Here is a 12213-nt window from a genome sequence, read left to right as displayed (position 1 = left end):
TTTCTGTTCGGGTAGACATAATGTAACCTTTTTTCTCTTTATGTATACTATCTTCACGAATAACATATACTGTGTAAATATAAAGTTTCAACGAAATTGAAATATGAATACCATCATTGTTTAAATCATTGTATAATAAAATAATATAACAAGCCAAATGGAAGAGCCTTCTTTACTCAGAATATGTGAAGTATTCAACAAGAGACCATTTTCTGCCTTGTGTAAAACATTAGGATTTTTTTAAGATTGCTTATTTAAATAGTATTGTTATTTATTGTATGTCAGGAAAATGTCGAAATTTCATATCTAGGCCTATAGTGATCATATCTGATTGCTATGTTATTGCAATCTGGTTAATTCATTGTTAACTTATGTAAAACATTATTTAATATGTTGTCTAGAATTTGTAGATACGAATTAATGGTATAGGGGCCCTAGTCCATCAGTGTTTTCAGCACTTTGATTGTTTATCAAGATGTGCTTCAATCGCATTACGTGCTGAACCCGTTCTGAAGTAGGGCGCTGGTTTATGCATCAGTGCGATTTGCACAGCGGAAAACATTTCTCATCTGCAGCATTCACCATATGCGTGATCAAGAATTAAATCTATAACGGGCGGCCGTTTAAACGTTTTGTTCAAGGTTGTTTCATTTAAATGTTTTACAGTGCCAAGATGAAATCGTTGCTCTTTGCATGCGTTTCTTTTGCATTTTTGGCGTCAGTGATATTTGCCGGAGGTAAGCATTACATTACTTTTCAAATTTTCTCTACGGTTACAGGTTAGTGTATGGTAGAATATATGTTCGATGAAAGTATCAAATACCAGTGTTTGAACACATGCTAGTTGTACCAATAAGCTCGAATTGATAGCCAGGGATTTGTTAATTTTTAAAACGTAACATGTGGTGATGTTTTTACATAATATATTAATATATTTAAGGAATGAATTGCGGGGTTGATGTCAATATCGAGGTATGAACGCAATTGGGTCGGTCTAAGTGTGTGGAGTCCTTCGGACAGTTTTATGCAAAAATTATCACTCTGAAGCTTTTTTCATTTTTGTTTCCACAAAAGTCGATCCAGTACTTCAGCGGCCTAGCGGCATGAAATTAGCGGCCTGGCGGCTTAGCGGACTAGCGGCCTAAATTTGAATCCTATTTCAAAACATGTATACATGCATTTTCTCCTAAAACAATGACATATTAACTGTTTGTATACATAAATTAACACATTGAAGCGATTATCAACAAAAAAAATCAAAAACGTCGATAAAACAGTCAGCTAATTCAAAGCAATAAACATACCTGTTCTTCTAAAACAATGATATATTTACTGTTTTATGCACAAATTATCACTCTGAAGCGTTTTTCAACTTTTTAAAAAAAAGTCGATCAAGCACTTCAGCGGCCTAACGGCGTGAACTGAGCGGCCTGGCGGCCTAGCGGCGTAGGCCCTAAAATGTTATCCTTTTTCAAAACATGCATTCATGCATTTTCTTCAAAAACAATGTCATATTAACTGTTTTTATGCCCAAATTAACACATTGAAGCGATTATCAACTCTTTTTTTCCAAAAATGTCGATCAAGTAGTCGGTCAATTTAAGGCCTTAAACATGCCTGTTATTTTAAAACAATGATGTATTTACTGTTTTTTATGCACAAAGTATCGCTCTCAAGCGTTTTTAAACCTTTTTTCAAAAAAGTCGATCGAGCACTACAGCGGCCTAGCGGCGTGAAGTCAGCGGCCTTGCGGCCTAAAATGGTATCCTATTTCAAAGCATTTATACATGCATTTTCTTCTACAACAATGACATATTAGCTGTTTTTATGCACAAATTAACACTTTGAAGCGATAAGCGATTATCAACATTTTTTTCCCCAAAAACGTCGATAAAGCAGTTAGCTTTTCAAAGCATGTGAACATGCCTCTTCATCTATTTTTTTTTTTATTTTCTGTTTTTTATGCAGAAATTATCACTCTTAAGCAATTATAAACTTTTTTTTTCAAAGAAGTCGATCAAGCACTTCAGCGGACTAGCGGCTTTAATTAGCGGCGTGAAGTTAGCGGCCTATAATTTCCTAGTTTCAAGTATGTATACATGCGTTTTCTTCCAAAACAATGATAAATCGATTGTTTAACAATTTTGCTAAATACAAAAAAAAAATACTGATATAATAACGCTGTTATTCGCTATAATGGATTGATCCGCATTTTTTGGAAAAAAAATAAAAAAAACACGCTTCAGAGTGATAATTTGTGCTTAATAACAGTAAATATATCATTGTTTTAGAAGAACATGCATGTTTAATGCTTTTAATTAGCTGACTGATTTATCGACGTTTTTGAAAATGCATGTATACATGCTTTGAAATAGGATTCAATTCTAGGCCGCTAGGCCGCCAGGCCGCTAAATTCACGCCGCTAGGCCGCTAGGTCGCTGAAGTGCTTGATCGACTATTTTGAAAAAAAGTTGGAAAACGCTTGAACTTATCATATTTATCATTGTTTTTTTAAAAAAAAGCATTAACAATTGCTTAGAAAAAGAGAAAAAAAATAGGCCGCTTGACCGCTAGGCCGCCAACTTCACGCCGCTAGGCCGCCAGGCCGCTAGGCCGCTAACTTCACGCCGCAAGGCCGCTAGGCCGCTAACTTCACGCCGCTTGGCCGCTAGGCCGCTAGGCCGCTAACTTCACGTACATTATTAACTTTACATATTTAAGAATGATTCTACGAAGAAGAACAAGTATACACATGTATAATGTTACTGTTAATGAACTATTGTATATCACTTATCCCCATTGTAGACTATTGGCATATGAGCATCTTTAATAAAATATCCAAATTATAAGCTCTTGTGAAGTTATTCATGGACATCGTATAAATGTAACGTATTACCTATGATAACCGTTTATAAGCTAATTCGAGCTCCCAGGGGCCGGTGATATACCTCGAGACTCGAGCCGAGTGGGAATGCTTATACTTATTGGATAAATGGTCTTTTACATCGAGCCAACAACCAATGTGATCTCGAGTCAACGGGTTTCGACTGTACATAAATTGTGGTGGTAATAAAAGCGTTATAATTTTAACATTATTGAAATGCGTAAAAGTGATCTTAATTAAATGGTCATGGTGATGTTGTTTTACAGGAACCCAAAACAGCCTGAGATGCTTTACATGTGTAGGGTTTTACCAGCGTAGCTGTGAGGATCCTTTCGACAACATAACGTATAATCTGTATCCTTCATGTGCCCAGTGCTCAAAAGCATCCGTTGAGATGGAAGGAAAAATGTGTAAGTAGCAGGGCGGTTCCAGGATATCACTTCAGAGGGAGTGCTACTTAGGGGCATAACCTATTGGCCTGCTCCCCACCCTCAGAATCGAAATCGCGCGCCGGAACTCACCCACCATTGCGTTGTTCCTTTTATTTTTATTACTATTATCCTGTATAGAAGGCAATTCACGGACATACGTCTGTTTATTAAATGGTCAGTCGGATTGAAGATACATTAGAAAGTGAGGTCAATATAGCATTTTTATTCAAACCACACTACGTTAAAGGTATGAACATTTTTACACCAAATTCAAAGCGAAAGCCTTACGAGAAGAAAACGATCACGATGTTTCAAATTAAGAGCAAATGCTTAATAATACAGCATCTAAAAGGTTACAAAACGATTCAAACCCTAAAGGTGACGTTGATGAAGAACTCACTTAGCTTATTCTGAGAGCAAAGGAATTACATGTGAAAGACAATGAGAACAATTCTAAATACTTTGCACAGCTTGAAAAGCAGCAAGCAGAAATGGCAAGAATACACAAATCGTTTCAAAACTCAAAGAGCTCCACGCCACCCCCCTCTCCGCTACACAACTGTAGCCTCTCCACCACATTCCTTGGTTTACCCTCTCCACCACATCCCTCGGTTTACCCTCTCCACCACATCCCTCGGTTTACCCTCTCCAACACATTCCTCGGTTTAGCCTATCCAACATCCCTCGGTTCACCCTCTCCACCACATCCCTCGGTTAACCCTCTCCACCACATCCTTCGGTTAACCCTCTCCACCACATCCCTCGTTTTACCCTCTCCACCACATCCCTCGTATCACCCTCTCCACCACATCCCTCGGTTAACCCTCTCCACCACATCCCTCGGTTAACCCTCTCCACCACATCCCTCAGTTTGCCCTCTCCAACACATCCCTCGTACCACCCTCTCCACCACATCCCTCGTACCACCCTCTCCACCACATCCCTCGGTTTACCCTCTCCAACACATTCCTCGGTTCACCATCTCCACCACATCCCTCGGTTAACCCTCTCCACCACATCCCTCGTTTTACCCTCTCCACCACATCCCTCGTATCACCCTCTCCACCACATCCCTCGGTTTACCCTCTCCACCACATCCCTCGGTTTGCCCTCTCCAACACATCCCTCGTACCACCCTCTCCACCACATCCCTCGTACCACCCTCTCCACCACATCCCTCGGTTTACCCTCTCCATCACATCCCTCGGTTTACCCTCTCTTCAACTCACCATTTGGTATACACCCTTTTCGCCCAAACTTGATGACACAAAAACATTGTTATGTGAAATGATATTGATAATCCGACAATCCCATTGAACCATCTTATCAACATTCAAACGAACAATATCGAAAAATCACGGGATTGAGTGAAATATATTTCAAATAAACGTGCCAATACATAAAAACCACGACGCTGTATTTCAAACTTGTATATTTAAGACTAAAAGTTAAGGGGTTCAATCATTCAATCACACCATGCGCTTGTTCTGTACATACTGTCATGGCCTCTATCTGTGTACATACTGCCATGACCTCTACTTCCGTGCAAACAGTCATGGCCCTTTTTTACATACTGTCATGGGCTCTATCTCTATACAAACTATCATGGCCTCTATATTTGTACATATCGTCATGGCATTTATCTCTGTACATACTGCCAAGACCTTAATATCCGTTCATACTATCATGGCCTCTATTTCCGTAATTATTGGCATGGCCTCTATCTCCATGCATACTGGCATGGCCTCTATCTCTGTACATACTGACATGACCTCTATCTCTGTATGTTCTGTCAACTTCCGTGCATACAGTCATGACCCCTTCCTTTGTACATAATGTCATGGCCTCTATTTCTGAACAAACCATCATGGTCTATATCTTTGTAGATATCGTTATGGCCTTTATCATACCACTAAGACCTCTGTATTCGTACAAACTGGCATGGCCTCTATCTCTGTACATACTGACATGACATTTATCTCTGTACATACTGTCATGACCTCTATCAGTGTACATACCGTCATGACCTCTATCTCTGTATATACCGTCATGGCCTCTATCTCTGTACATACCGTCATGGCCTCTATCTATGTACATACCGTCATGGCCTCTATCTCTGTACATACCGTCATGGCCTCTATCTCTGTACGTACTGCCATGGCCTCTATCTCTGTATGAACTGTCATGACCTATTTTATTGTACATACAGTCATGGCCTCTATCTCTGTACATACAGTCATGGCCTTTATCTCTGTACGAACTGCCATGGTCTCGATCTCTGCACGTATTTTCATGACCTCTATCTCTGTGCATACCATCATGGCCTCTATCTCCGTGCATACTGCCATGGCCTCTATCTCTGTATGAACTGTCATGACCTCTTTTATTGTACATACAGTCATGGCATCTATCTCTGTACATACCGTCATGGCCTCTATCTCCGTACGTACTGCCATGATCTCTATCTCTGTACGTATCTTCATGACCTCTATCTCTGTACATACTGTCATGGCCTCTATCTCTTTACATACTGGCATGACCTCTATGTCTGTACATACCGTCATGGCCTCTATCTCTGTACATACTATTATGGCCTCTATCTCTGTACAAACCGTCATGGCCTCTATCTCTGTACATACTGTCATGGCCTCTATCTCTGTACAAACTGTCATGGCCTCTATCTCTGTACAAACTGCCATGGCCTCTATCTCTTTACATACTATCATGGTCTCCATCTGTGTGCATACTGTCATGGTCTCTATCTCTGTACATACTGCCATGGCCTCTATCTCCGTGCATTCTGTCATGGCCTCTATCTCCGTGCATTCCGTCATGGCCTCTATCTCCGTGCATTCTGTCATGGCGTCTATCTCCTTGCATTCTTTCACGATTTCTATCTCTGTGCATTCTATCATGGCCACTATCTCCGTGCATTCTGTCATGGCCTTTATCTCTGTGCATTCTGTCATGGCCTTAAACGCTGTACATAATCTCATTATGTAATGGGGGCCTCTATCTTTGTACAATCTGTCATTATGTAATGGTGGCCTCTATCTTTGTACAATCTGTCATTATGTAATGGGGGCCTCTTTCTTTGTACAATCTGTCATTATGTAATGGTGGCCTCTATCTTTGTACAATCTGTCATTATGTATTGCTGGCCTCTATCACTGCACATACTGCCATGACCTTTATCACTGCACATACTGCCATGACCTCTATCACTGCACATACTGCCATGACCTCTATCACTGCACATACTGCCATGACCTCTATCACTGCACATACTGCCATGACCTCTATCACTGCACATACTGCCATGACCTCTATCACTGCACATACTGCCATGACCTCTATCACTGCACATACTGCCATGACCTCTATCACTGCACATACTGCCATGACCTCTATCACTGCACATACTGCCATGACCTTTATTACTGCACATACTGCCATGACCTCTATCACTGCACATACTGCCATGACCTCTATCACTGCACATACTGCCATGACCTCTATCACTGCACATACTGCCATGACCTTTATTACTGCACATACTGTCATGACCTATATCTCTGTGCATACCGTAATGATCTCTATCACTGCACATACTGCCATGACCTCTATCACTGCACATACTGCCATGACCTCTATCACTGCACATACTGCCATGACCTTTATTACTGCACATACTGCCATGACCTCTATCACTGCACATACTGCCATGACCTCTATCACTGCACATACTGCCATGACCTCTATCACTGCACATACTGCCATGACCTTTATTATTGCACATACTGTCATGACCTATATCTCTGTGCATACCGTAATGATCTCTATCACTGCACATACTGTCATGACCTCTATCACTGCACATACTGCCATGGCCTTTATCACTGCTTATACTGTCATGACCTCTATCACTTCACATACTGTCATGACCTCTATCACTGCACATACTGTCATGACCTCTTTCTCTGTACATACTGCCATGACCTCTATCCCTCATTCTGTCATTATGCATTACTGCCATTTTGTTTTTATGTTTTGCAGTTTATTCACTGGTTCCCACTTTCCTTTCAGATATAGAGCGGAAATGCCTGGAAACGAAGTCAGGCGACGACGGATGTAAACGTAACGCTACACACTGGGAGTGCCTGTGCTCCGATGAATCCGGATGTAACGGCCGGAACTCTTTGGTACCTGAGGGGGCAGCCTATTCTGTGGCAGCTAGTGCATCCGTAGTGATGCTATCGGCAAATTTTGTAATGCAATTACTACTCACAATCTTAGTCACAAACTTAACATATATTTGATATGTAGTTAGCTCCCTTAATTAGAAGCGATAACGTACTCAAAAAGATGAAATTAAGCTACAGCTGCGTATTATATTTAAATATGTTTTGCTTTTTTATTTTGAAAAAAAAATCATGCAATATCTTAATAAATTTCTATTACTTTACGTTGTATTCATTAGTGAAACAAAATTCAACTGAAAGAAAAAAAATAACTTTATAAATACTTTCAATTGATTACGATTTCCACATCTTCAAAACACGGTTTCGTCGGATGTCCCAGATACACTTCTTTATTGGGTAACCCGGTACACTACATAGTCGGATACACCCATACCCTACATCGTCGGATACACCAATACCCTACATAGTCGGATACACCCATACCCTACATCGTCGGATACACCAATACCCTACATCGTCGGATACACCAATACCCTACATAGTCGGATACACCCATACCCTACATCGTCGGATACACCAATACCCTACATCGTCGGATACACCAATACCCTACATAGTCGGATACACCCATACCCTACATCGTCGGATACACCCATACCCTACATCGTCGGATACACCAATACCCTACATTGTCGGATACACCCATACACTTCATCGTCGGATACACCGATACACTACATCGTCAGACACACCCATACACTACATCGTCAGACACACCGATACACTACATCGTCAGACCCACCGATACACTATATCGTCGGATACACCAATACACTACATCGTCGGATACACCCATACACTACATCGTCGGATACACCCATACACTACATCGTCGGATACACCCATACACTACACTATCAGACACACCGATACTCTTCATAGTCAGTTTACCCCCAATATACTACAATGTCGGATACCCCAATACACTACAGAGTCGGGTACATCGAAATACTAAACTGGCAGATACCTCCATTACTCACATCGTCGAATATCCCCAATATACATAAATGTCGGATACCCCCGATACACTCCATCGTCGGATACACCGATACACTAAACTGTCAGATACCTCCGATACACTTCATCATCGAATACCCCGATATTCTTCAATGTCGGATACCCAGATACACTACATTGTCGGATACCCCGATACACTTCATCGTCGGATACCCCGATACACTTCATCGTCGGATACCCCCGATCAAAATTTTTTATCGTCCATTTTATAAAATTGTTTTTTTTTTTACGAATACTTCTTACTGTATTGACTTAAGGTTTAAAACAACATCGAATTGCCTAGAACTCGATTTGTTTAAAAGATCATACTTACTGTCGATGTTAATCATGCGAGACGATAGGTGCGATATCTGACTTTTTGGCACGAAAATTTCGGGGATTATGAAGTTAACGCTAAATTTCATTTTTACGCAATAGATGTTGAATATCTTACTCGAAACAAATCAGAAAAAATGGTTACAACAACTATTAAAGAGCAAGCAAGGGCCGTCGGCATGATTAATGCAGATACCCCGATTAAGCAGGTATACCGATTTTGTAAAAGAAATACATTCCGATATAATGTGGGAAATAATATTCTGTACTGTTTTAACCAATCGCGCAATTTAATCATTAGATTTAAGGTTGTGCGAATGTTCAATAGGCGACACTCGAGAATCCGTCAGCTGCTGGAGAAATTTAGAAGAACTGGAAGTGTTAACAGCGCACATGAGGACACATTTGAAATAAAACAGCGCTTATGATGACATATAATGAGATATACAGCGCACATGAGGACATATAATGATATAAACTATGAGGACAAACTATGAGAAAAGCAGCGCATATGAGGACATTTAATGTGATTATCAGCGCATAGGAGGACATATGAGACAGCGCAATATTCATAACGAGATAAATAGCTCATACGATGACATATAATAATATAAACGGCGAAGATGAGGACATATAATGAGATAAACAGCGCAAATGAAGTAATATAAGGAGGTAACCAGCGCATATGAGTACACACTATGAGATAAACAGCGCATATGAGTACATATTATGAGATAAACAGCGCATATGAGTACACACTATGAGATAAACAGCGCATATGGGTACATATTATGAAATAAACAGCGCATATGAGTACAAGTTATGAGATTGAAAGCGCATATGAGGACACATTATGATATAAACAGCACATATGGGCACATATTATGAGATAAACAGCGCATATGAGTACATATTATGAGATAAACAGCGCATATGAGTACATATTATGATATAAACAGCGCATATGAGTACAAGTTATGAGATCGAAAGCGCATATGAGTACAAGTTATATGATTGAAAGCGCATATGAGTACATATTATGAGATAAACAGCGCATATGAGTACATATTATGATATAAACAGCGCATATGAGTACATATTATGATATAAACAGCGCATATGAGTACATATTATGAGATCGAAAGCGCATATGAGTACAAGTTATATGATTGAAAGCGCATATGAGTACATATTATGAGATAAACAGCGCATATGAGTACATATTATGGGATAAACAGCGCATATGAGTACATATTATGAGATAAACAGCGCATATGGGCACATATTATGAGATAAACAGCGCATATGAGTACATATTATGATATAAACAGCGCATATGAGTACATATTATGATATAAACAGCGCATATGAGTACATATTATGAGATCGAAAGCGCATATGAGTACAAGTTATATGATTGAAAGCGCATATGAGTACATATTATGAGATAAACAGCGCATATGAGTACATATTATGGGATAAACAGCGCATATGAGTACATATTATGAGATAAACAGCGCATATGAGTACATATTATGATATAAACAGCGCATATGAGTACAAGTTATGAGATTTAAAGCGCATATGAGTACATATTATGAGATAAACAGCGCATATGAGTACATATTATGAGATAAACAGCGCATATGAGTACATATTATGAGATAAACAGCGCATATGAGTACATATTGTGAGATAAACAGCGCATATGAATACATATTATGATATGAACAGCGCATATGAGTACATATTATGATATAAACAGCGCATATGAGTACATATTATGAGATAAACAGCGCATATGAGTACATATTATGAGATAAACAGCGCATATGAGTACAAGTTATGAGATTTAAAGCGCATATGAGTACATATTATGAGATAAACAGCGCATATGAGTACATATTATGAGATAAACAGCGCATATGAGTACATATTATGAGATAAACAGCGCATATGAGTACATATTATGATATAAACAGCGCATATGAGTACAAGTTATGAGATTTAAAGCGCATATGAGTACATATTATGAGATAAACAGCGCATATGAGTACATATTGTGAGATAAACAGCGCATATGAGTACATATTATGAGATAAACAGCGCATATGAGTACATATTATGAGATAAACAGCGCATATGAGTACATACTATGAGATAAACAGCGCATATAAGTACATATTATGATATAAACAGCGCATATGAGTACATATTATGATATAAACAGCGCATATGAGTACAAGTTATGAGATTTAAAGCGCATATGAGTACATACTATGAGATAAACAGCGCATATGAGTACATATTATGAGATAAACAGCGCATATGAGTACATATTATGAGATAAACAGCGCATATGAATACATATTATGAGATGAACAGCGCATATGAGAACATATTATGAGATTGAAAGCGCATATGATTACAAGTTATGAGATTGAAAGTGCCTTTAGTACGTCATAGCCTAGCGTATCAATCTAAATGCTCATGCTATGTGCTGAACTATACATATGTTATCAATTTGTGATATATTTTAATCTATTATGTTATGAAACTTTAAATGTATTACAATTGATGGCTTAATACTCAATACATATCGATCATGTACCGTTGATAATAACAATCTTAATAAAAAGAAAAATGTTCCCTGTGTTATTTTTTCTAACGTAGTTTCCATATTTAAACCAGGTAATGTTGAAAATCTTCTAAACAGTGTTTGATCTATCGTTTGTAAGCAATGATTGGAATTATAAGTAGTACAATGAGCACCAATCTGAACACCTCGGCCATTTTCATTGAAAACAACTTCAAATGTATGCCGTAGAAATAATTCGTAAAATTTTAAATAATGATATTAATTTATTATAGTGTTTTAACGCGTATTTTGTATAATTGAGTTTAAATTGATAGCCAGTGAAGTGTATTATTGCAAACAATATTTTCAATAGGAAAGTAAGTAAGTTTAACTACTGAACAAAATTCACTCCACGATCTACTTGCAGCACAACTGAATGTACATGTATAGGTTTCGGACATCGCAAACCTTTCATTTCCATCCGAGGCTTTATCCGTATGCGCTAGCAAAGAAGTGATCGCAGTCTGGATGCAGGATGTTTTGCTTGTCTCGGCAGATATTGAAAACAAATCGTATATAATTCATTGGGTAAATACCAGAATGTACTAAAACCTTACAAGTTTGTATGTGTCTTCATGCCTCTTTGAATTAACGACCTAGATTTCAAGATATGATTCTTATTTGTCACAACGCCTTGAACCAAGCCTGCAGATATTGCGGTGGCTT

The 12213-nt window shown here is 38.8% G+C and overlaps 1 protein-coding gene across 1 annotated transcript; it reads left to right on the top strand.

Moving 5' to 3' along the window:
* Positions 1 to 523: 523 nt before the first annotated feature.
* Positions 524 to 7780, top strand: LOC128241661 (uncharacterized). Its single transcript, XM_052958682.1, has 3 exons — positions 524 to 737; positions 3151 to 3294; positions 7402 to 7780. Exons 1-3 carry the CDS (start codon positions 656 to 658, stop codon positions 7632 to 7634), a joined length of 459 nt encoding a protein of 152 aa, XP_052814642.1. The 5' UTR covers positions 524 to 655; the 3' UTR covers positions 7635 to 7780.
* The last annotated feature ends 4433 nt before the right edge of the window (positions 7781 to 12213 follow it).

Source organism: Mya arenaria, chromosome 7 (genome assembly GCF_026914265.1).
Source record: "Mya arenaria isolate MELC-2E11 chromosome 7, ASM2691426v1".
Classification (NCBI taxonomy): domain Eukaryota; kingdom Metazoa; phylum Mollusca; class Bivalvia; order Myida; family Myidae; genus Mya; species Mya arenaria.
Note: the sequence above shows the minus strand (reverse complement) of the source record. Positions and strands in the feature narration are given on the sequence as shown.